This window comes from Erpetoichthys calabaricus, chromosome 5 (genome assembly GCF_900747795.2).
Source record: "Erpetoichthys calabaricus chromosome 5, fErpCal1.3, whole genome shotgun sequence".
Taxonomy (NCBI): Eukaryota; Metazoa; Chordata; class Cladistia; order Polypteriformes; family Polypteridae; genus Erpetoichthys; species Erpetoichthys calabaricus.
In genome coordinates, this window is record NC_041398.2 from 83,146,318 (window position 1) to 83,172,768 (window position 26,451).

Below are 26,451 nucleotides of genomic sequence, written 5' to 3' on the forward strand. Positions count from 1 at the left end.
CATATTAATAAAGTGTAACATGAGACTAATCAAAGCAGCAGGGTGTTCAAGGAGTACTCTATAAATGGATTGCAAGTGTTGCATTCTTTGTTTAAGCCAAGGAATGTGGTGAGACAAACTTATTCTGAATTAGGCATCTCTTTTGAATTGGTAATGAGCCCTATTCTCTTTATAATTTATACTGCCTCATCGACCAGAAGATGAAGGCTCGGTCTCTTGATGCCCCCACAGTCTCCTGGATCGTGAACTACCTGACCATCCATCCATCCATCCTCTTCCGCTTATCCGAGATCGGGTTGTGGGGGCAGCAGCTTGAGCAGAGATGCCCAGACTTCCCTCTCCCCGGCCACTTCTTCTAGCTCTTCCGGGAGAATCCCGAGGCGTTCCCAGGCCAGCCGGGAGACAGGCCCTCCAGTGTGTCCTGGGTCTTCCCCGGGGCCTCCTCTCGGTTGGACGTGCCCGGAACACCTCACCAGGGAAGCGTCCAGGAGGCATCCTGATCAGATGCCCGAGCCACCTCATCTGACTCCTCTCGATGCGGAGGAGCAGCGGCTCTACTCTAAACCCCTCCCGGATGACTGAGCTCCTCACCCTGTCTTTAAGGGAAACCCCAGACACCCTGTGGAGAAAACTCATTTCAGCCGCTTGTATTCGCGATCTCGTTCTTTCGGTCACTACCCATAGCTCATGACCATAGGTGAGAGTAGGAACATAGATCGACTGGTAAATTGAGAGCTTTGCCTTACGGCTCAGCTCCTTTTTCACCACGACAGACCGATGCAGAGCCCGCATCACTGCGGACGCCGCACCGATCCACCTGTCGATCTCACACTCCATTCTTCCCTCACTCATGAACAAGACCCCGAGATACTTGAACTCCTCCACTTGGGGCAGGATCTCACTCCCAACCCTGAGAGGGGCACTCCACCCTTTTCCGGCTGAGGACCATGGTCTCGGATTTGGAGGTGCTGATTCCCATCCCAGCCGCTTCACACTCGGCTGCGAACAGATCCAGAGAGAGCTGAAGATCACGGCCTGATGAAGCAAACAGGACAACATCATCTGCAAAAAGCAGTGACCCAATCCTGAGTCCACCAAGCCGGACCCCCTAAACACCCTGGCTGCGCCTAGAAATTCTGTCCATAAAAGTTATGAACAGAATCGGTGACAAAGGGCAGCCCTGGCGGAGTCCAACTCTCACTGGAAACGGGTTCGACTTACTGCCGGCAATGTGGACCAAGCTCTGACACCGATCGTACAGGGACCGAACAGCTCTTATCAGGGGGTCCGGTACCCCATACTCTCGGAGTACCCCCCACAGGATTCTCCGAGGGACATGGTCGAACGCCTTCTCCAAGTCCACAAAACACATATAGACTGGTTGAGCGAACTCCCATGCACCCTCCAGGACCCTGCTAAGGGTGTAGAGCTGGTCCACTGTTCCGCAACCAGGACGAAAACCACACTGTTCCTCCTGAATCCGAGGTTCGACTATCCGACGGACCCCCCCCCTCTAGAACCCCTGAATAGACTTTTCCAGGGAGGCTGAGGAGTGCGATTCCTCTGTAGTTGGAACACACCCTCCGGTCCCCCTTCTTAAAGAGTGGGACCACCACCCCGGTCTGCCAATCCAGAGGCACTGTCCCTGATGTCCATGCGATGTTGCAGAGACGTGTCAACCAAAACAGCCCTACAACATCCAGAGCCTCGAGGAACTCCGGGCGTATCTCATCCACCCCCGGGGCCCTGCCACCAAGGAGTTTTTTGACCACCTCGGTGACCTCAGTCCCAGAGATGGGGGAGCCTACCTGACCAAAAGACAGCAGTTTGTGAGGCTGAGGGGACTGTCTGTCAGAAATGGTGGCGTGTAAACCTGGAGCACCAGAGGGGGCTGTCCTGTCTCCCTTCCTATTTAGCCTCTTCACAACAGACTTCTAATACCAGCACATGTCACCTACAGAAATTTTTCAGACTAGGGGGCTTCGTTCGCCCACCCCCGGGTTTGGTTTACAGGATATGCAACTTAAACAGATTATTTTCATGGGAATTGTTACATATGCATTATTTTCACTTTTACTTTAAAACTTTTGGAAAAACAATACTGTACTTGTCCTTTATTTCCGGCCCCAGGCATGGTTAAATCTCTTTCTCGCAGGACGCATAACGCTGCTTGCATTGTGAAGGGGGGGCGGTTGGATCATCTGCTGGCTTGCCGCTGCTGCTGTGAGCTGTGTATTCTGCTTGTCATGCTGCTCGCCGATCATTTAAAAGCCTGTACAGCGGCTGTCCTTTTGCCACTTCGCGTCTCTGCTGCTTGCGTTGTGAAGGGGAGGCGGGGGTTTGGCTGAATGCATGCTAAGGAGTAGCAGTCGGATCATCTGCTGGCTTGCTGCTGCTGGCGAGCTGCGTGTTCTGCTTGTTGCTTGTCGTTGTTTTAAGAGCTTGGAGCACATGAAGCGTGTCTGCCAAAAGCATTCCAACAACTGCTAGGTTAGATGTCCGTGAACTTGTTTTAAATTTTGTCTCAGTGCCTTGTGTCGCGTGACGTTAAAGTGTCTCTCGCAGGCCGTCAAATTGTCTTCTGAGAAGTTAAAATCTCGTCTCCCTAGTCTCCCTCCCAAGATTTTTTTTTATAATAGAGAGATGACTCCAAGGCTGCATTAATAATGGAGATGAATTGGTGAACAAAGGGCTTGTGGTGGACGAGACAAAAGAGCTGGTGGTGGACATAGAAGTGGTGCAGAGTTACAGATACCTGGGGTGTCATATAAACAGCAAATTGGACTGGTCTGACAACAATCTGTACAGTGGTGCTGTACAAGAAGGGTCGGACCAAACTGTACTCGAGGAGACAAAGGTCTTTTGATGTATGCAGCAAGCTCCTGGAAATGTTCTATCAATCCATAGTTGCCAGTGTATGGGCTCTGATTCTGTGAATGAAAAAGATAATGCTAATACATTTGAAGACTAGTTTAGTTTATTTCTACATAAATATTAGGTAAAAATAATAAGAGAATGTGGACTCTTAAGTGAGTAATCATTTAGGACCCTTAATCCAGTTTGCTTCTACATGTTTATGATAAAGTGGATTTTTGATTGTCACTACAACAAAAACAAACAGTATATCAAAATAGGTTAAATATGACACCTTCATTAAGGCTATCATTAACAGAACTTATACTAGTTATTGATGATTTGTGTCATGCAGTGCCAGCATATCCTTCTCATTTACATTTATCATGCCTGAAACGGTTTTTATTACTCTTTTGTGTAATTATATATATGTATATATAATGTATGTATGTATGTATATATATGTATGTGTACATGTATGTATGTATGTATGTATGTATGTATATATGTATATGTGTGTGTATATATATGCATTTATAAATATTTTCTTGATTGACATATTTTTTCACAATTGATTATTTTATAATTCCCATTTGTTTGTTTATTTTTCTCATAGTGGTTCAGTTGATCTTTTTTTTTTTTTTTGTATAGGGCTATGCAGTCTCAAAAACATTAACAAAAACACTAGTCTACATATTTTCCAGATACAATACAACTGAATCCTTAAAATTTCATGCAACAAATGCACAAACACAGAAAGCAAAAAAAAAAACAAACAAACATTGGTCTATTGAAGACTGGGAAAAAAAAAACCTAGTCTGTGCTGAGACACACAGATGGTAGACTCAAAATTTAGCACCCACAGCATGAATCTTTGTACTCAACCGGTCTTTTGCCAACAGTCCAGGCTGCTTGTGGTATTGAATTGGTGTGGGGATGTTTTCTTGGCACAATACCACTCAATCATCGCTTGAATGCCATGGCCTATCGGAGTATTGCTGCTTACCATTTGCATCCCTTCATGGCCATAATTTACCCTTGTTCTAATGACTACTTCCAGCATGATAATACACGATTTCACAAAGAAAAAGTCATCTCACACTGGATTCATGAAGATGACAATTAGTTCAATATTTCAGTGGTCTTCCCAGTCACTAGATCTGAATCCAAGAGAACATCTTTGGGATGTGGTAGAATGGGAGGTTTACAGCATGAATGTGTAGCTGACAAATCTGCTGAAATTGTGTGGTGCAATCACATCAACATGGACCAGAATCTCAAAAGAATCTTGAGGAATCTGTGCCATGAAGATCTGAGACTGTTTTGAGAGCAAAAGGAGGCACTACCTGCTATTAAGTACATTTGGGAATTGAGTACAGAAGGCAGAAACCTCAGCTTTAGTTTTAATTTATTCTTGAAATTTTAAGAATTATGGTGTCTTGTGATTATAGTACATGCTCTTGAGTATAGGAATTAATAACTAGTGTAAAGTAAGGTGAGCATAAAACTTGCACAACTTTATAATGTATGTTGGAAGGAGGATTTTAAAATCTGGCCCAACTGAACCGGATGCTAATATAGTAATGTTTTCTGGTTGTACTGTACATCCTCCTCTGATTTATGATCTTCACTGCTCAGCTGTAAGAAAATGATTTCAATAGCCTTTCAATACAGTATTCCAATAGTAAATTATTTTTGAGTCAAATGAAATGCCAGGGTTCTGAGGGTCGGGTACAGCGAGAGAGAGAGAGGCTTCATTGTTAGTGACATACAGTATGTTTGTAAGCAAGTGTGCCTCGGTTCAAACTCGACTAACTTTATTACTTAGGAAACAAAGTGCTTTGGTATTGCTCTTAAGATGTGTCTTTTAGAAGCCATGTAGTATTCTGTACTAGCCGACCCGCGGTGTATGCCACATAATTATTTACTGATGGGTGAACACTTCCTGAAAGACACAGTTGTCCAAATGAGGTGGGTTTGAGGATACGACTGTGAGTGAATGAAAAGATGGAACTCTGGAGAGAGCAACATACAATTGTCCGTGACTGAAAACTGGGTTTGGCAGATACAGGCATATCTTTTTGAAAGTTTGGCCCTGTGCCTTATTAATTATCATTGCAAAGGCAAATCTAACAAGAAATTGTCTTCGTGTTAAAGTAAAAGGCAAATTTGAATCTGATGGGGTCAGGGAAATCCGGGGAATAAAGCAGTTTATGAGGTAGCAGCTGCGATAGTTTTACACTCTAGTACATTGTGGTAAACACTGGCAACAGTCCGTCTAGTGCCATTACAGAGACTTCTTGCTGGCATGAGGTTTCTGAGAAGCATGACGACTGAACCAATTTTAATTTTGAGTTTATGCGGAGGCATGCCAGTGGCAGTAAGACTGCTAAGAAATTCTTCAGGGAATAAAAGTTGATGTGCGGGATAGTCTGTGACGATGCAGTCAACGCTGGTGAAAGTTACTTAGTCGGTAGGGATAAGTTTCAGTACTTGTTCATTAAGGTGTAGCGAGTCTTCGTTGGTGATGCTTAATATAGCTCTCATACTGAGTTGTTCCAGAGTCACAGTTGAGAAGTCGATGTCACCATATAGTTGTTGAACGGGATCAGAAATAAAAGGAAAACAATGTGAAGGTAATGTTGCAGATGTTCCGTTTTTCCCGTCTCCAACATCGAGGAGCCATTTTGCGAAATCTTGTTCGTGAGGAAGAGCTGTCATATTTGTCGTCAGTGTAAGTACATGTATGTGACGCCACAAAGGTTGCTTGTTAATGCAGCTAGCGACAGTAAGTGCTCGGGAGCCACGCATAATGACGGGGAGTATTTGTTGGAAATCGTTGGGAGCAGGCACATGAGCAGGCAGTGCACATGCCTTGAGAGCGAGGGTGGACGCGGGAGGAGGGTTAGAGTTGGTGGGCGGGGCTCTGTCGTGCGTATCCCATGACGCGGGAGGAGGGTTAGAGTTGGCGGGCAGGGCTCTGTTATGGGTACCCCATGGTCTTAGAGTTGGTGGGCGGGGCTCTGTCGTGCGTACACCATGCGCACTGCCTGCTTATGCCTCGAGAGCGAGGGTGGACGCAGGAGGAGGGTTAGAGTTGGCGGACGGGGTTGTTGTGCATATCCCATGACGTGGGAGGAGGGTTAGAGTTGTCAGGCGGGGCTGTGTCTTGCATGTGTGCGTACCCCATGGTCAGGCGACTTACTCTTTTATATATTTTATATATATATATATATATATATATATATATATATATATATATATATATATATATAATATAGATTCACGTTTGGTGAATACAAGCTGAATATAGTCTGTGTATTTTAAGATCTTATATAATGAAATGATGGAAAAGGCCAACAATGTATCACAGATAAGTGAAACTGGGGCAACAAAGCTATCTTCTCATTCTCCCACTCTGAGCCACCACTTGAAATCTGCCATGAGACTCACTCCCATGCCAGCAAAGCAAAGGAAATGATAGAATATTTACTGTATATATGAAAATTGTAGTAGTGTTACATAGCATCTTCATTTTAGTCTTCACTGCAACATGTAAATAAAGAAAATGGAGGTTATTTGCAATGGTTCTGTTTAGGGATTTTTGAAAGTTCAAAATATACACTTAGTGCCTGGATTCGAATACCTACAAAAGATAAAAACAATCAAGAACTAATACACAAATTGCAAAAGCAAGAAAAATTACACACCAGCAGAAAGACATAACAGATTTGGATTGCACCGTCTTTGGTTATATCAGACTTTAAAGTTTTAACCTCCCTGCTTTATAATTTACTTAGATAGATACATATGTTTTCATTGAGTAAATATTTTGCTATTTTTCTACATGTAGTATTGCAGTTCTCTCCTTTTAGTTATTTAGTTTATTTTGTGAAGATTGTTTCTGTTAGTGTCATCACACTTCACTCAGGACTATCTCAAGACTTCCTCAAAGGCAATTTAATATTCACATTTATCTTTCTTAAAGTGGATCCCAGGAATTGTCAGAGAATACCTTATGGAAATGAAATTGAGCTTTCTGACAAAGCAGTCCTTAAACAATAACTGGATTAAAAGAATGCTAAGCCTATTGTTACAGGTATTGTTATGGGTGGTATTTCCTATAAGACAGACACCATTCAGAATTAAAATTGTTTAAAATGGAATATGCACGTTCTTTAGGAGAAGTTGGAATTCAAGTGTAAACGTCCATTCTCAATACATCCATCAATCATTATTTTTTTCAGATTTGCATTAATTATGGGTTTAAACACTATTGATTAAGAAAGCATATTACCTAGATCGCCATAGTTTAGTGATAGCCAAATAAAGTATTCTCAGCTGTTCTGATTTTCTGTGAAAGAATCATTGTGAAATGTTTCTTCAACAGCCATCTGCTCTGAAAAACTAACAGTTTCTTCAACAAAACAAAGGAAATTACAGGGTATTAACTATTTGATACTATAGCAATTACTGGCAATTCCTGTTTGTTCCAGCTGAGAAATTTAAAAAAAAAAAAGTGTTTTTTTTTTCTTTTTTTTTTTTGTAACCAGCTAAATGGCTTGATGCATTTTATTACTGATGTAAGCCCAGCTGGCAAGATTAGAGGAAGGGTAGAGGGAGAAATGTTTGTGACGCAAAGCCGCCCTGCTGTTCTTGTTCCTGGTTGATACAAACGGTAGCAGCCAATTATTGGGTATTTGACAGAAGTAGCATTAGGAGCAGTAGTTCTCTGAATTATTGAAGTTTCATATTTGTAATCTGTCATTATTGCTTCATCTAGGTAAGTGGAGTCTCTTAGTTTTAGAAAGGATGCTGTTACTTAAGAGTTCCTTTTGCTTTTGTTCTCTAGCTCTGAAACACACAACTCTTCCATTTATAAAAAGGAAGATTTCATGATTTGCTGTTACTCCAGGATGACAACACAAGAACACAACCTTACTAAAGAATCAATTCAATCTATGCTTGAAGGATTTAACAAAATTATGCCTGATATTCAACATTACCATGCTTGGTTCTTGAAACCATCCAGTTGACTTTTAGGTCAGCAAATAAATTAACTGAATAAAAGTTAACTATGCTTTACAGTGGTTTTCATATTCAGTCATGGGACACCCAATGGATGGAGGCTTTTTTTTTAATTTTTTTTTTTTTATTGGAATCCTACCTTTAAGATATTATTTACAGGTAACTCGGGTGTATTTGCATCAATCTGGAAATTACAAACTGGTATGCTAAATTTCACTGAATGACTAGTAACACTTGGTCATCTGGGGCCTCATGTAACGGTGTATGTAAAATTCACACTATAACATTGCGTACGGACAAAAGCGGAAATGTTCGTACGCACAAAAAAATCCAGACGCATAAATCTGCGCAAATGGCAACTTCCAACTTCTTCCGCTACATAAATTCCGGTCAGTGTGAAAAGTAACATATGTGCACGTGCTTGCTGTCCTGCCCCAACTCCTCCCAGAATTACGCCTCTTTGTATATGCAAATCATTATAAATAGCCCTTAAGCGTAGCCTTCTGTGAAAAGTCAATGGCAAAAGCACGGGGGAAAATAGAAGAACTTCAGCGAATACCAAATGGAGGCAAGGAAAAACTTACTATTTGTTAGTTTAAACAGTGATGTAATCAACAAAAGGAAGTTGATCAAGTGACAGAGTGTCGGAGAAACGCGAAAGCTCAAGTTCACAAAGAAGCACAGTACCTGAAATAAAAAAGTTGTCAGATATCAAAGTCGCCGTGAAAAGGCGAGTCATAGCCCACGGTCTGAGTGTCATATGAAAGCTTATTAGGGTACAGAGAAAAGAAAAACAATAGGGGGGCAGTGAGAAAAAAGCTTGAAATGCCAACTTTAATCTTGAAATTTCCACTTCAATCACGTATTTTATTTTGTCATTAAAGTAGAACATCATAAACTTCATCTTTAAATCATTTAATTTACTAGTTTCTCGAATACCATCGTAACTAAAGTAGCACGTTAAATGCTTTGTTTTGTATGTGTTCTACAGTTAGGTCCATAAATATTTGGACAGAGACAACTTTTTTCTAATTTTGGTTCTGTACATTACCACAATGAATTTTAAATGAAACAACTCAGATGCAGTTGAAGTGCAGACTTTCAGCTTTAATTCAGTGGGGTGAACAAAACGATTGCATAAAAATGTGAGGCAACTAAAGCATTTTTTTAACACAATCCTTTCATTTCAGGGGCTCAAAAGTAATTGGACAATTGACACAAAGGCTATTTCATGGGCAGGTGTGGACAAGTCCGTCGTTATGTCATTATCAATTAAGCAGATAAAAGGCCTGGAGTTGATTTGAGGTGTGGTGCTTGCATGTGGAAGATTTTGCTGTGAACAGACAACATGCGGTTAAAGGAGCTGTCCATGCAGGTGAAAGAAGTCATCCTTAAGCTGCAAAAACAGAAAAAACCCATCCCAGAAATTGCTACAATATTACTAGTGGCAAAATCTACAGTTTGGTACATCCTGAGAAAGAAAGCAAGCACTGGCGAACTCGGCAACGCAAAAAGACCTGGACGTCCAAAGAAGACAACAGTTGTGGATGATCGCAGAATCATTTCCATGGTGAAGAGAAACCCCTTCACAACAGCCAACCAAGTGAACAACACTCTCCAGGGGCTAGGCGTATCGATATCCAAGTCTACCATAAAGAGAAGACTGCATGAAAGTAAATACAGAGGGTGCACAGCAAGGTGCAGGCCACTCATAAGCCTCAAGAATAGAAAGGCTAGATTGGACTTTGCTAAAGAACATCTAAAAAAGCCAGCACAATTCTGGAAAAACATTCTTTGGACAGATTAAACCAAGTTCAACCTCTACAAGAATGATGGCAAGAAAAAAAGTATGGAGAAGGCGTGGAACAGCTCACTATCCAAAGCATACCACATCATCTGTAAAACACAGTGGAGGCAGTGTGACGGCTTGGGCATGCATGGCTGCCAGTGGCACTGGGACACTAGTGTTTATTGATGATGTGACACAGGACAGAAGCAGCTGAATGAATTCTGAGGTGTTCAGAGACATACTGTCTGCTCAAATCCAGCTAAATGCAGTCAAATTGATTGGGCGGCATTTCATGATACAGATGGACAATGACCCAAAACATACAGCCAAAGCAACCTAGGAGTTTATTAAAGCAATGAAGTGGAAAATTCTTGAATGGCCAAGTCAGTCACCTGATCTTAACCCAATTGAGCATGCATTTCACTTGTTGAAGACTAAACTTCAGACAGAAAGGCACACAAACAAACAGCAACTGAAAGCTGCTGCAGTAAAGGCCTGGCAGAGCATTAAAAAGGAGGAAACCCAGCATCTGGTGATGTCCATGAGTTCAAGACTTCAGGCTGTCATTGCCAGCAAAGGGTTTTCAACCAAGTATTAGTAATGAACATTTTATTTCCAGTTATTTAATTTGTCCAATTACTTTTGAGCCCCGAAATGAAGGGATTGTGTTTAAAAAAAAAAAAAAAAAATCGTTTTGTTCACCCCACTGAATTAAAGCTGAAAGTCTGCACTTCAACTTCATCTGAGTTGTTTCATTTAAAATTCATTGTGGTAATGTGCAGAACCAAAATTAGAAAAAAGTTGTCTCTGTCCAAATATTTATGGACCTAACTGTATGTATGTGAATCACTACGTGCTTCTTAAATGGACTTTCTCTTCCTCGGACAGGACACAGAATTCATTACATTCGTGATATTACAGCCCTCTGAATAATTAAAATACTGAGATGTAAACTTGATATTTTCATGATGATAGGAATTAAAGCATGTTATTAAACATGGGAACACGGTGGCTCAGTGATAGTGACGAGCAGGCACCTCGTCCACAGATTGTTCCTGCCTCTGGCACTTGCTGTGCGTGACCTTCGATGAGATAATTTAATGCAGCAGTACTGTCTCTTTCAAACGTACTAACCCCCAATTCCTGTCCTTCCTTTTCTTTCTCCAAGTAACCAATCGCCACAAAATCAGCTCTGTAATGGATGTTAAGCCATCTGTAAGCTTAGAACTCTGATTCTTCAAAACTTTTATGGAACATCGAAATATCTTCGTAGTACATGTTTAATTATTCTATCCACCCAGTGTCACGCCAGCCACGGCAAGAATACACCGCGAGGCAGGAACAATCCCTGAACTAGCTAGCGCTGCACCACTGTGTCCTCAAATGATTAACAATACAGTGGAACCTCGGTTCACGAACGTCTCGATACACGTACAAATTGGTTTACGACCAAAAAGTTCGCCAAACTTTTGCCTCGGTTCACGACCACACATTCGGTTTGTACATGTTCAGTCTCTCCCTGTGCATTTCCTGTGCAGTGAGCGAGAGAGCGCACGACACACACACACAGGCAGCGCGAGAGAGACGGACGCGCGCACACACACAGGCAGCGCCAGAGAGAGACAGACGCGCGCACACACACAGGCAGCGCCAGAGAGAGACAGACGCACACACACACAGGCAGCGCCAGAGAGAGACAGACGCACACACACACAGGCAGCGCCAGAGAGAGACAGACGCACACACACACAGGCAGCGCCAGAGAGAGACAGACGCACACACACACAGGCAGCGCCAGAGAGAGACAGACGCACACACACACAGGCAGCGCCAGAGAGAGACAGACGCACACACACAGGCAGCACCAGAGAGAGACAGATGCACACACATCGGCAGCGCGAGAGAGAGACCGCGCACACACAAAGGCAGCATGAGAGAGAGAGCCGCACACACACATAGGCAGCGCAAGAGAGAGTGCCGCGCACACACACAGGCAGCATGAGAGAGAGAGAGCCGCGCACACACACAGGCAGCATGAGAGATAGAGCCGCACACACACAGGCAGCGTGAGCGAGAGACCGACGCACACACAGGCAGCGTGAGCGAGAGACAGACGCACACACAGGCAGCGCGAGAGAGAGGGCTGGACTCATAAGGTAGAGAAGGCAGTTAAAAAAAATGCACTGGGCTTGATTTTGTTTTCACTTCTGTTTACAGCGATCAGTTCGTAGCGTGCATTGTTGAAATGTTACTTTTCTTGGTGGTTTATTAAATTACGGATTTTTTTCAAATGTTCATTTTTTTCCCTGTGCTTAAAACTCATTAAAAAAAAAAAAAAAAAAAACAAAGTTTTTAGCCAGCAGTTGGTAGTGCTATAGCACGAACTATTGCAGTGTTAGTTTTCTCTGTTGTTCAAGGTTTTCTCAGTGTTATTCAATGTTTTTACATTTAGTTTACTATTATACTGTGCATTCTATGGTTTAATTAACTATATTTGTGCTTAAAAAAAAAAAAATATATTTACATACAGTTCGCATGGTCTGGAATGGATTAATTGTATTTACATACAATCCTATGGGGGAAATTGCTTTGGTTCATGACCAAATTGGTTTACGACCAGAGTTTTGGAACGAATTATGGTCGTGAACTGAGGTTCCACTGTATATAGATTATTTAAATGACATTAACATTTTATCTATATAATGCAATAAACATATTTTGCTGCATTTCATTTTAAAAATGGTATCATCATCATATGTAAATACGTGCTTTATGAAGTGACTCAGGTTGTGCAATATTATAACTCACAAGTTTACAGTGAGGTAATTGTTCTTGTAAGTACAAACAGTTCTACAAGGAGCACTTGATGGACTGATTGAGTGTGTTTATAGTTCTTGGGATGGTCCCTACAGGAAAGACTCTGAAGCGTTTGTTGGATGAGAGCAGTTCAAATAGCGAATGGCAGAAGCAGTGTGTGTTTGATTCTGTATACCGGTAACTCTCTTTCCGATCAGCTGCTCCAAGTAGTGCAGTGAGAGTAATATGGAAAAAGATGATCTGCTGTGGCAACCCCTAACAGGAGCAGCTGAAAGTAGAAGAAGAAGGTGCAGTGAGAGTAGCAACGTTAAAGCAGCTATGGTATTTAGAATAGTTTGGCCATTCTGTGGACCATTATATTGTTACAGGTTAATTACTATCATATGCCATAAACTAATGAACAATATGCGGTTAATTTCAGTGTATTTGATAAAGCCGGCGTTGTGGATGTAAAAAAGAAAGAGAAATCACCCGGGAACAGCAGCACTGCTTTTACGCTGGGTGCCGCCAGTTTGTAAAACCAAGTGGAGAACTTGCGTACGCCAGGGTTGGAGCTACCGTGAAATTGTGCGTGGCTTTACACCAAGATTAGGTTTTATACATCGCGATTTGAGCGTGGAAATGGGCTTATGCAACATTGGTCTTTGAAGAATGATAGTTTATGTACCTGACATGAAACATGGCACCCTAAGTTATTCAGCTTAGGTTTCTGCAATGTCCTTCATTGCCATTTAAGGGCACTGTAGCTATTTTCCTGATAGCCATGATATATGCTTTGCATGGCTGTTTTTTTTCTTGTGTGACTACACTGTTGCTCTCTGTCTAAAGGACTTAAAGACCAGTAACGTGGCAGACCTTTCTGTTGCAGTCAGTGTATATGACTGCCATTTGTGATGCGCTTCACTGAGTAGAGTTTGCGATAGTTCTTTACCTGCCACAATGCAGTGTGCCCATGATGCTTCTGTTTTCCTTTATAGCCATGGTGCAACTGCTCATAAATTTGCCTTATTGTGTAGCAGAAATATGTGTATGTTCAGGTATTGTAAGCTTAAAAGGAAAAAAAATTACTCAAGTCCCTCTGACCTGAACATGGAACACCTCAGCTTTAGCTAGTGAATATGATATTGTATGCAATATCATCTAAAATATTTCATGCTATCAGTGCAGGACTGCAGACAGATTGGGAGTGAAATGAACAGCTTTATTAAATTCAGAAGGGAAATGCTATAATCAAAATTTTTTAGTGTTTGTTCATACTGTGTATATTAGAAACGTTGTCACAGGACAGGCCATCCGCGTGTGTAGGGCTATAATACTGTAAAATTGTGTAATTGACAGTATATGCAGTTCTGCAGATCCTGCTAATAACTAGATTCTCTGCTGTATGGTGGGTGCTATTTAAAACAAGGACTGGTTAGCAAAAACACATGAAATATTATGTACACACCGTGGGAACTGTTGATTTTTTTTTCAATGGTTTTTAAACAGGCAAACTGATCTAAAGGATAACATTGCCTTCAGATAAAGCAGATAAACTTGAACATCTGACATTTAAAAATTATTTGGTGTTCATTCTCATCTCTCTATTGTAAAAAAAAAATCATGGGAGGGAGACTAGGGAGATGAGATGTGATCTTCTCGGAAGACAATTTGACGTCCCGTGAGATAAACTTTAAAACAAGTTCATGGACATCTAACCTAGCAGTTGTTGGAATGCTTTCGGCAGACAAACTTCATGTGCTTCCAGCTCTTTAAAACAATGACAAGTGAGAAACAGAACACACAGCTCGCCAGGAGCAGCTGTAGCAAGCCGGCAGATGATCCGACCCTTCTCCTTAACGTGTGTTCAGCCCCAATCCCCAACCTAACCCCACTTCACAATGCGAGTGGCAGAGACGCAAAGTGGCAAAAGGATAGCTGCTGTACAGGCTTTTAAATGATTGATGCGCAGCGCAACAAGCAGAACACGGAGATCGCCAGCAGCAGCAGCAAGACGTGATCCGACGGCATCTCCTTACCGTGCGTTCAGCCGCACCCCCTTCACAATGCAAGCAGCATTATACATCCTGCGAGAAAGAGATCTAACTACGCCTGGGGCCGGAAATAAAGGACAAGTATTGTTTTTACAAAAGTTTTAAAGTAAAAGTGAACATAATACTTATGTAACCATTCCCATGAAAACAACAATCTCTTTAAATTGTATATCCGTTAAAACAAACCCGGGGGTGGGCGAGCAGGGCACGGAGCCCCTTAGTAATATAAATGAATGAAAATGCAGATTTGTCATGAGGAAAAAATACACCCCTACATTTATCACCACTTCAAATTCATCAAATTATAAGCAAGTGTTACAGTTTAGGCACCAGTGATTAGAACCTCCTTTCGAAGTATGCAGGTGGAAACAGTCTAATTTAAACTGCTTATATCTAGTGTCTGGTGGTGTCTTTGCTATTGGTGTCTGTTGTTTCTTCAGGCCAAGATCAAAAGAGCTCTTTAAAGCCTTCAGAAAGAAGGTTGTGGGTGAAAAAGAATCTGGCAAGGGATTTTAAAAGATTTATCAATTTTGTTTTAAATCAATTATTCCACCATAAGAGACGTCATCTATAAGTGTTGTAGATTTCAAACATCTGCTCATTTGTTCAGGACTGGCCAGCCCAGCAAATTTAGCCCAAGACTTGAATGCTTGATACTACAAGTAGTCTCCAAAAACCCCAAAATTTCATTGTGGGATTTGTTGTTAAATCTTGCAAATGTTTGTGTCAAAGTGCATGCACCTGCAATCTATCTTACTAAACCACAGTTAATTTATGCACGGCGGACGCACCGAGGCGCATGCACACTGCGGCCTTGGCGCCCGCCCCAGAGTCCAGATCTTACTAAACCACAGTTAATTTATGCACGGCGGACGCACCGAGGCGCATGCGCACTGCGGCCTTGGTCCCCACCCCAGAGTCCAGAGTCGAATGCACGCATGCACACTGCGGCCTTGGCGCCCCAGAGTCAAACGCAGCGGCTTCCCAGAGTCAGTAGGTGGCGCCCTGACATCACAACCTGTGAGCGCCCAAACAACACAACCTGTACAGTTATGGATACAAACAATGAACGAAGGCGCCCACACAAAGAAACCGCTTTAGTTCAAATAGGGTTATTGAAATAAATGGAAACTTTACCATGCCTACGACCTGTGAACTACACCTGAGGTAAAGCGTGCATGCCAGGTTGTACAGCCGCCCGGACGTGACCGCCCACACCACCGCATATACCCTCCATGATATGTCATCACGCAGCGGCTTCCCACCGAGCCGCATATTGCACCATGTCGCACGCCCCAGAGTCAAAACGCAGCGGCTTCCCAGAGTCAGTAGGTGGCGCCCAAACAACACAACCTGTTCAGTACACTTGCTCTAATCCACTGTGCCAGTAATATAGATCACATAACTGTCACAGACTCAAATCCAGCGGCTTCCCCGACTCAGTGGCTGGCACACGAACACCACAACCTGTAAACTACACATGCTGTGCTCCACTATGCCAGCAGTCGGTGTCAGCAAAGGCAACAGAATCACATCTCCACAAAACGAAACCGCTTTAGTACATATTTGCTTATTGAATTAAATGACATTTCCCCAGAATGCACCCACCCTCCATGATATGTCATCCATCCAAATATCGGACGGAACAGAAACTGATTGCCATTCTTGGATTTCCGATTCGCTAGCGAATCGCGGGCTTACTTGTCAGAAGGAGAATGCACGAAATTGACCAGCATGCAAGGTGTGCCAGGAAAAGGCCTTTGTTGTCCAAAAAGAACATCTGAGTGAAACCACAGTAAGCCATTGGACATATTGGCAAAGTCCCGGCCTTCTGGAACAATATGCTCCAGAATCATGTTTGGTGCAAGCTGAAGACTTCAGGAGACTACTCTCATACATGTACCAACTGTGAAACATGGTGGTGGAAATGTTATGGTTTGGGGGTTGCTTTGCTGCCTTATGGCCTGGGCAGCTTCCATTGATCAAGTCAATTATGAATGCTGCATCATATCAAAGTGTACTTGGGGAGAATGTGAGACCATATCTCTGGAAATTGACCTTTTAACACAATGATTCAAAGCACACTACCAAATCCATAAAGGAATGGCTGATAAAGAAGAAATAAAAGGTTATGGAATGACTTAGTAATTTGAGTTCCTTTGAAATGTTGTGTGGGGATTTGAAATGGGCAGTACATTCAAGAAAACTCAAACATCTTTCAAATGATGAAGTTTTTCATGGAGAAGTGGTCAATAATTTCACAGTTGATTTCGGAGACTGATGAGCAGTTATGCAAAAACTAACAACAATGTTTATTTTTATAGCACATTTTCATACACAGGATGTATGTAGCTTAAAGTGCTTCACAAAATATCAGTGAAATAGCTGCAATAAAAGAAAAACAAATTAAATTAAGCAAGAATAATTGTGAATAAGTAAAAATAAATACAGGCTCACATTAACATAGATAAATAGTGTAAAAGTAGGCTTTCTATATAATAACGTATTGTGAATACCTAAAGATGAGTTACAAAATACCTAGAAGAAGTAATTTCTGCTAAAGGGGCGGTAGTAGCTTCTTAGGCTAAGGGTAAACTTGCTTTTTCCCCAGTAGACCATTACATTTGTTGATATTTTTGTTGAATAAATGATTAAAAAGGCAAATTTTCCTTGTGTTTTTATTTGCATGAAGATCTTGTGTTTGCCTGTTCAAATATGTTGAAAAAGTCAACAATTTCCATGAACCCTCCTTAACACTTACTTAGTACTTAACCTTTTCACATGATAATTGCAAAGTACAGTTCCACTGAAATCATCCTAATAAATCCTTGCGCTCACACGTCAATAGGGGCACTTCCTAAGAAAAAGGTTGAGTATTACTTATAAAGTAATGTCTTATTCAGAGCTGATTTCTGCCTTTTATTTGAAGCTGGTGGGGGTCGGCTTTGATGTGCCTGTGATTGAAAACGGTGGATCAGAAAATAGGTACATAATATGCACACTTGGAAAGATTTCTGTGTTGCTGCATAAGACTGTCCTTCTTTTCTAAAGAAGTAACAGTATCCCAATATTCACTGTGATTATATATTATCTTCTTTGTGTAATTTTATGTTTTAAATACAGAGAATTTTTATTATCATATAGAGATAACTGTTGGGGGAGCTACAAAACTATATTATTATGTTTTCATTAGCAGTTTGCTTTGCTCTTTACCGTTAAAACAGATTTCCACAGGATGGAGGGGACTATCTCGTGTATGTTTCTGTGAGTGTTTAAATGTTAGCATTATCTCACCAGACTGGTGCAAGCATTTTTACTTATTTAATGCTGGATTGTGGCTGAAAGGAAAATGCTGATGTTGTAGTGTGCATTTCTTTGGAAGGTATTCACACAGTCTTTCTTATAAAATACTGTGCGGCATGAAAGGGATATTAATGCTATTTCTCTTAAAATATTGTGTCAACCTAAAAATCTGACAGCTGCTATTTTTTCCTCTTTTCCTGTTTTGGGTAGAAGCCTAACCCTCTACCCTTTTGCTTCTTTTTTTTAAATCTTCAGTTAAAGCCAAAAGCTACATCTATTCACCTTTCACACATTCTTTCATTAATTTCTTGCATATAATTAAACTCTTATTAGATAAACAGAGTGAGCAGTTTAAATCTACTGTACCGCAAGTGGTAACAGCTGTCTTGGTTTAAAAGGGTTGTTATAGTTGTAGAAATTGAAATTCTGAGAAAGAGGCTGACTGTGGTTTAAATATCAAAACCACTTTGGTGCAGGGTATAGGAATATGAAATAAAATTTCCTACTTAGTTGACTGCCGTCTGAACTTTTTTGTTGTAAGTTGTGACGGATGGGTGGGACCTATGCCTGGCCGGGACGCCCCTTCACCACATTTACCAGGGGGACAAGGGTGGGAAGCCCAGTATCTCCCCCTGGACGCTAGATGGCAGCCTGCTGGGTTGCAGTGGTGCCTCGGACTCCCCCAGGGCTTCATGGGGGTTGGAGTTCTATGTTGCTCTGTGGGGTTCCGCAGGCGCCGCCAGGGGGTGCTGCAACAGGTGCAGCTGGCCCCGTTTGGGCACTGGTTTCGCCTTACCCGGAAGTGCAGCCGGATGTCGATTAATCAACCACCTGGAGCACTTCCGGGTACCCAATAAAAGGGAGTCCGCGACCACCACTCGGCGGCCAGAGTTGGGAGGAGGAGGACTAAGCTTGTGGAGGAGTGGTGGTGGAAGAGAGAGAAGTGCTTTTGTGTGTTACTTGTGCTTGGGACTGTGTTGTGTCTGTGGGTACAAGAAAGGCGTAGCCCACAGACGAAGAAAATAATGTGTTTGAACACGGGAGGAACGTGTAAAATAAAACAATCTGTGTCTGGTCAGGCGCTATATAGCGTCATTCTTACACAGTATATATTGACTGATGGAGAATATTTGTAAATAATTTCTTATGCATTTTATCATGTAAATAAAATCAAGTCCATCGGTTTTTTTTTTTTTTTTTTTTGGATAAACACCTGATCTAATTCCAGGGACACAGGAGCCCAGTCTAGGAGCATTGGCCACAAGGCAGAGATGATGTGCTAGTGCTTCATATGATGCTCTCTCTTTATGTAATTTTTTATGAACTCTTCAATTTTTTTTTCGGTTTTCCCCTGTTTAAGAAAGAATAGGAAACCTGTTTTTACATAATATAGTAGTTTGTAGTTAACTTTAGAGTTGTATTCATAGCACACATTGGATGATATAGTTTAAAGGATATGCTACAAAAGGAAAAGCTTCTGAAAAGTCATGCATTTATTTTTTTATTTGCCTTATTTAGAATACTAGAATTTTTTCTTTTCTTTACCAGGTAGATTATTATTGTTTTCTGTTTAACTGATACTTTTAATCATGGATAAGGATCCATCATAGTTGTTGGCACATTTGTTTTTGCAATTGATGCACAGGCTGGTTAATTGTCTCTTCCAATGTAAGATTCCATCTTATTAAACATGATTGATGATATAAAATTATACTGGGCAGTTAAGTAAAAATTCACTTTTGGGTTTAACACTAAATATGCGTCTTAAGAATGCTAAGGTTTGTTTTCTTCAGGGATGAAAAGTGTGCAGCAGGTGGCAGTAGTAGAGTAGACAACTGAATTAAGATGAGGGATCGTATATCCTTATGCTTTTTGAGTGAAAGACGTTCTGAACGCATTGTTAGGTCTGTTGAAGAAACTGAACAGTAAATTTAAAATTGTTCATTCAAATCTGTGACTGAGTCCAAGAAACTAACTGAGGTAGAAAGAAGCTGAAATGCTTAGGTAAAACTACAATATGTTATAGATGCACTGAGAATGGGCGGCACGGTGGCTCAGTGGGTAGTGCTGCTGCCTCGCAGTTGGGAGACCTGGGGACCTGGGTTCGCTTCCCGGGTCCTCCCTGCGTGGAGTTTGCATGTTCTCCCCGTGTCTGCGTGGGTTTCCTCCGGGCGCTCCGGTTTCCTCCCACAGTCCAAAGACATGCAGGTTAGATGGATTGGCGATTCTAAATTGGCCCTAGTGTGTGCTTGGTGTGTGGGTGTGTTTGTGTGTGTCCTGCGGTGGGTTGGCACCCTGCCCAGGATTGGTTCCTGCCTTGTGCCCTGTGTTGGCTGGGATTGGCTCCAGCAGACCCCCGTGACCCTGTGTTCGGATTCAGCGGGTTGGGAAATGGATGGATGGATGTAATAGCAGTTTTTCTAGTGGTGTTTGTGTTTAAGTAAATACAAGCAGAAGAATCAATAGAAAATTTAGGTTTAAGTAATGCTGGTTTGAGATAATATATATAGTTTTAACAACTAATACAGTAATGCTTCAAAATAATTCAACAAATCATCTTGTATGTAAAATATTCCTTAGTCATGTTTATTTAATGTTAGGTTACACTTTGACTAGGTAACGAGATCATATTAAAGCAGAATATTGCATACAAATAAGAAAAAAAAACTTAAAACGAGTCACCAGTATCAAAGACAACTTTTAAACTTTTTCCTTATTTCTGAAACAATCTTCCCTCTTTGACAGTTTCATAGAGGATTTTACAAGCACAGTATATAATTATGTTGTCTTTAAATCTACCCACTGGGTGTCCACTTTGTAAATTAGCAGACTGATTTGTCCCAATTGCTGTATGGGTTGAGATGTTTTCTGCAGAGTATCACTGCTGGTGCCCAACAAACCAGTGCACAGCTCATGCACAATTCACTACAGGCTGTTCAAAATCTTTTTTGAAATGTTTTCAAATGGCTAAAGTGTAAATTACGCTGCAAAAACACTGAGTTTTAAAATATTAAAAATTTGTGGGCAGGTATTGTGTATATGTTGGTGGTTTGCAGAGCACCCAAAATGAAATGGGTAGGCAAACAACTACAAACTAAGCAAAATGACATTATGTAATTTTAAGATAATATATATAGGGAAGATATAGATATAGGGAATAAATGATATATCAAATCTTATTCCATTGCATTGTGGGATAATTGTATTGGCTTGTTTACAATGAGTAATGAATAGGGAGAGTTTGAGGGACCTTAACACTTTTAAAAAGCGGAATCATACTGACAAAGAAATTGAGAAGGGAAAGGATCATATTGGGAAAACTTGAGTCTGTACGCAAAGCAGTGCTGTTTGAACAAATTGAAATTATTGAACAATGCATACCTGTATGACTTGCCGGTCAAGGTCTGGACAAAGCACCTCAACAAGCTAACTCTGTTCACATTGTTCTACTGTTTCATTTAGTTATTTATTTATCTGTCTGTTTCCAGTTTAGTGTTTTTTTAAAATGACAATGCTTGTTCAATGAGAAAATTATTTTTCATTAACTTGAAATCTTATAAATGAATTTTAGCAAAAAACATTGAATTAAAAATGAAATTGGATTAACTTTAGGCATTTTGCAATGGCACAAAAACACATGCGAAAAGTGCAGGCATTTGGTTTTTGGTCCAGGCCAATATTTTCTGAAATTCCAATCTTTAGTGCATCAATTATATGTGTGCATGTCTTTTTTCTGAAAATAGCTGTATTTTTGTTTCATATCTTGGACCTCCAACATTTAAATATCAGAACCTTAAAAAAACATTTTTCCCCCCCTTGTCATTGGTCTTTGGTACAAAAATTATGTTGCTTTTGCTGCATTTGTGCTACTTTCTATCATACTGATCTTTTTCAGACTGGATTTGAAATCTGTAAGTAGCTGAGAGTGAAGAATTCTACTGGTTTAATATATTATTAGGAAATGAACTTTTGTGCTAGCAGACTCGACACACTATGGTTTAAATCACTGTTTGGGTATTTATTTATTTTCTCAGTACTTGGTAATTTAATGGTGAGTGTGTCTTTTGTTGTGCGGCACTTTGTTACATGTAACTTGTGTAAGTTCTAATTATGTATAATTACTACCTTTGGTATCTCTTCAGCATTTGTTTGTTAAATATATAGCTTACGGAGAAGTGCTGCTGGATAAACTTGAGCTGGCTGAACTAGTTTTGGAGAAGCTTCATGCAGAGCCATGTGCTATTTAATGATATAGCATTCTACTGAAGTCAAGCAGCTTACTCTGTGATTATACCCAAGTCTATTATTTAGTGTCAGAAATAACCTTAGTGTCAAAAGTTCCATTTTTTTTCTTTATCTGAAAAAGTAAACAGCTTTGGAAATTATTTCAGTCAGTCTTAAGAGTGTAAGAATTTAAAACTATCCTCTCTTCACTCATTTTTTCCAAGTTGATTTTTCCAGCACACAGTTGGTGGGAGTCAGAGCCTCTAGATTTTTCAGTAGATGCAAGGCAGAAACATTCTTATTAAAGAAAAACACGATGAAACCTAAGTGTTAACAGATAAACCTTTTCAAAAATGTTTTTAGGCAGTGGAATTTGTTAAGCTGTGATACAGACTGCACTATCTCATAATAATAAATATCGTTATGAGGGGGACCCAAAAATTCACGGAATTTTAATAAAAGAAATCATACTATTTACAGCAATTCCCTTCTATCATGGTAGCAAATTGTCTTCCCTTCAGTTTCATTTTTAATCTCGGGGGCAAAAAGAAGTCACAAGGAGTGAGATTTATAGAATATGGGAGGTGTTAAGCAAATAGGTCATTCGTGCTTTAGATGTTTTAAATTGTGTAGATATTCTGGGCGGACTGCAATACCGGTGTTTCTGTTTGTGTGGATGTTTTATTAATCAGTACAGGCAAAATGAAAGCACAACTACAGTCTTTCATTGATTTTGACTTCTTTTTTGGACATAGTTTGGTTGTGCTAATGTCCATCAATTTTTATTGGTATTCAACAAGCCATTCTTATGAGATAACATCACATGTAACACCTGAGTGGAAAGTCATGAAAAATGTGAAACTTGGCTGGGGACGTGTATGTTACATGCCTGTTTATTTTGGTGTGTGTGATGTGTTTACCTAACTAATATCCTTGAGCATAAGAATGAACTGTTAAAGTTATTAGAACGTTCAGGCTAAATAAGTGGCAAGTACATCTGCTGTTCAAGCAACAGTGATTTAACTGTCTTTTTGTATAACAAGGCAGGATTAGGACTCCAAGCTCACCATCTCTATCAGATACACTCCATCCAAATACACACATATATTCACAAATTATGAACATCACTTATGCAAATAGTAAATCAGGTGCAGGGAGTAAAGTAACAAGAGGTCCAAAACTTTGTCACCTTTCTTATTTGTTCATTTGTGTTTAACATCACATCTACTGGAATTCAAATTCTGTTCTGATATCTTAGTTAACTAAAATTAGTTAGACATTTTTAAAAGGCTTTTGTCACTTTGTGGTAAAAAGATGATCTGTAACTGAGTGTTTTGGGGCCAAACAAAGTAAGAGTGGAGAGGAGTTAATTTTGTTATGGTTTGGCTTTGGTTTGTGTATCTTTTGCCCTGCAGTTACCTCGTGTGTGCCACATAGTTGGTGGTTCACATCTATGTTAGAAACTCCACAGAACTGGATTGCACATTGCAGCTAAACCTGCAAGAAGCAGTGATAACAGGCCTCTTTCGACTATCTGTAAGGTCTTTTCTTGTTAGTCTTAACTCCAGTATTTGTGATTTGTTCAAAGCACTTATTAAAATCATTATTTTGTTTACTGGGGGCTCTGCCCCTTACTTGCTTCACTCGCCAACCCCCGGGCGGGCTCTACGATCTGCTGCTCGCGGATGTATAATTTAAACAGATTGTTATTTTCATGTGAATTGTAACATATGCATAATAGAACTAACTATTTTACATCACAACGAGTAATTAACTATAGTAAAAAAAAATAGTAAAACGTAATAAATTGAAAGAAAATTGTTTCATATTGCGTTAGGGGTATTTGTTGTGTTTATATGTTTTGGTTCCGTTTGGCTTTGAAATTAACACACAAATACACTTTTACTGTAAAACTTCAGTAAAAACAATTTTTTTGAATGAACTTTTCTTCAATATCGCATTGAATTTTGATTCTGTATTTGGACTTACATCGCAACAATGCAATATATAACTGCCCATGAGTGAATATTGTTTCTTTCTCTCTAATAAATAAACCGACTTTTTCAAATGTTTGTCCCTGTGATTTATTAATTGTCATAGCAAAAGCTATTCTAACGGGAGACTGTAAACGTTTTAATACGACTGGCATATCAAGATCTCCTTTGGTGTCTAATGTTATTTGCGGAAGATTTACTACATTACCTTTCTTGTGTGGGGAACAGCCCGGACACAGACAGGCAGACATGATGGTTTTACCACACACGTGTTTATTCATATTATATACAGTGCACATACCCAGTGCCTCGGCACCAATCACCCCTTTAAGTCCTGGCCACCACACAATGCCTTATCAGTCTCTGGTCCGCCTCCACTCCTCTCCACCAAGCTTCTTCCTCTTCCACCCGACTCTCGCTCCTGACTGGAGGGAGGCGGCCCCTTTTATTCCTCCCGGAAGGACTCCAGGTGGATCCTGAGGGCTCATAGCCACACCCCTGTGTGGCGGAAGCTCCCATGGTGAAGCCGGAAGTCCACCGGGTGTCTTCAAGTCTCTTCCTCCCCAGTACTTCCCGGTGTGGCGGAAGTACTGAGGGCCAACACTCCCAAGGCATTGGGGCGCCCCCTAGCGGTGACCACGGGCCCCTACAGGGTTGAGCTTCCAAGCTCCGTACCCGTGGTCCCCAAAGCCACCAGGGAGGACGCCCCCTCGTGTCCTGGCGGAGGCACAAGCCCTCCTCCACTCCTCCTGGGTGTCCCGGCCGGGCATGGACGCCCGCCGGGCACCACACTTGTCACCTTTCCTGTATGCTTGTTTACCTTTCTTGTATGCTGTTTCAGCATAGCATATTGATATGCATTTAACCAATTTGTCGTGTAACCAAGCGACAATTTTCGCTTTAATTTGTTTGACTTCATCGTTTCTCGGTGCTGGGATTGCCTGTGAACTCATTTCTTCTGTTGATACCCCTTTGGGATGAAATTCTTTAATAAGATTTGGACATAATTAGTCGTCTTTTATTGGGTACTTAAAGTGAGGAAGACGTAAAAATTTATAAGAGCTGAGAGAGCAGGAACTGTATCTGACAAAAGCATTTACACGAATGAGAGGTGAGGAGACCGTGGGCATGGTTGAAACATGGTTGAGAGGAGGGCGGGACTTGAAAAAAATCTCTTTTTTTTACAATAGAGTGACTTATTTAAATGTCTGGTGTAGTTTTCAGCACAACTGGGTCTTTTCAGTCAGTCATTTATTTTCCAAACCACTATATCCTAACACAGGGTCACGGGGAGTCTGCTGGAGCCAATCCCAACCAACACAGGGCGCAAGGCAGGAACAAAACCCTGGCAGGGGTCAGCCCACCACAGGACACACACACACCAAGCACACACTAGGGACAATTTAGGATCACCAATGCACCTAACCTGCATGTCTTTGGGGAAACCCACGCAGACACGCGGAGAACATGCAAACTCCACGCAGGGGGGACCCGGGAAGCGAACCCAGGTCTCCATGTTTCTTTTTTTTTTAGTTTTCACTGCCCTGTTGGGCTTTTGTTTTGAATGGTTATCCATATAGACTTCTTGCAGCACTGTAAAACAATCAAATGCACAACTTCATGACCTATTAGACACCTGCTCTGATCATGCCCCACTTATGTCAATCAACCAGGATTCATATTTTTCTTTTAAAGTGTCTTTTTATTTATGCCTGATTGGACAGCTTTATAATTGTGAGGATCAAAGTGTGGCAGGGGTGTGTGCTTGACAGAGGACTGCTGTGGGCACCTGTACTGTCAGTGAAAATGGGCACTTGTCTTGTTATTAGGCATTAATTTCTCAACGCTAAGGCTCATTTGCAAGCTGAAATGCTTAATGTAAAAAATGTTTTTTTAAATCAAGAAATTAGACGCGATTTGGGATTATTTTTTAATATTGTTGTTTAATACCAACCAAACATAATGTTTACCTCTCTGTCTTATTCTGTTGGTCTCTATAAATGCTCCTTGATTTTGTGGGTGGCAAAATTTTCTGTGGGTACCCATTCTTCTCCAGTACCCCCATTAATATTTATGCTGTGGTGACTGTCGCTGTGTGTAATCAAAGGTGTTAATTGTGATAGTTAAACCAGATTTTCATGTTTACTTTCTTGGATGCTTCTTGGAGTGTGTCGCACTATTTTCTTTTTATCACATGCCAAATTCTTCTTAGTTTTCTACCTGCCCAGGGTAGTTCTCATATTCAAGAGATAAATAAATGACTTGTGACTTCAGGTGTGTTGGTTTAATTATTTGAGCACTCTTTTCCTGGGCAATGATGAGGTTGTAATAACAATAAGGGTAATCATTTTTCTTTCTTTTACACTTTATAGACATCCAAGTTCCGTGGGATATCTCTAGGATTTTCAAG

The 26,451-nt window shown here is 40.9% G+C and overlaps 1 protein-coding gene across 4 annotated transcripts in view; it reads left to right on the top strand.

The window, feature by feature from the left end:
- The window catches only part of rgs12b (regulator of G protein signaling 12b), a 257,282-nt gene that overhangs the window by 53,915 nt on the left and 176,916 nt on the right, over nt 1-26,451 (top strand). For all 4 annotated transcript variants that reach the window (XM_028801721.2, XM_028801717.2, XM_051928237.1 and 1 more), the window contains one exon: nt 26,414-26,451. This exon is cut by the window's right edge and continues 82 nt beyond it. In XM_028801721.2, the coding sequence (XP_028657554.2) occupies nt 26,414-26,451 (38 nt within the window). The remainder of the gene's footprint in view (nt 1-26,413) is intronic.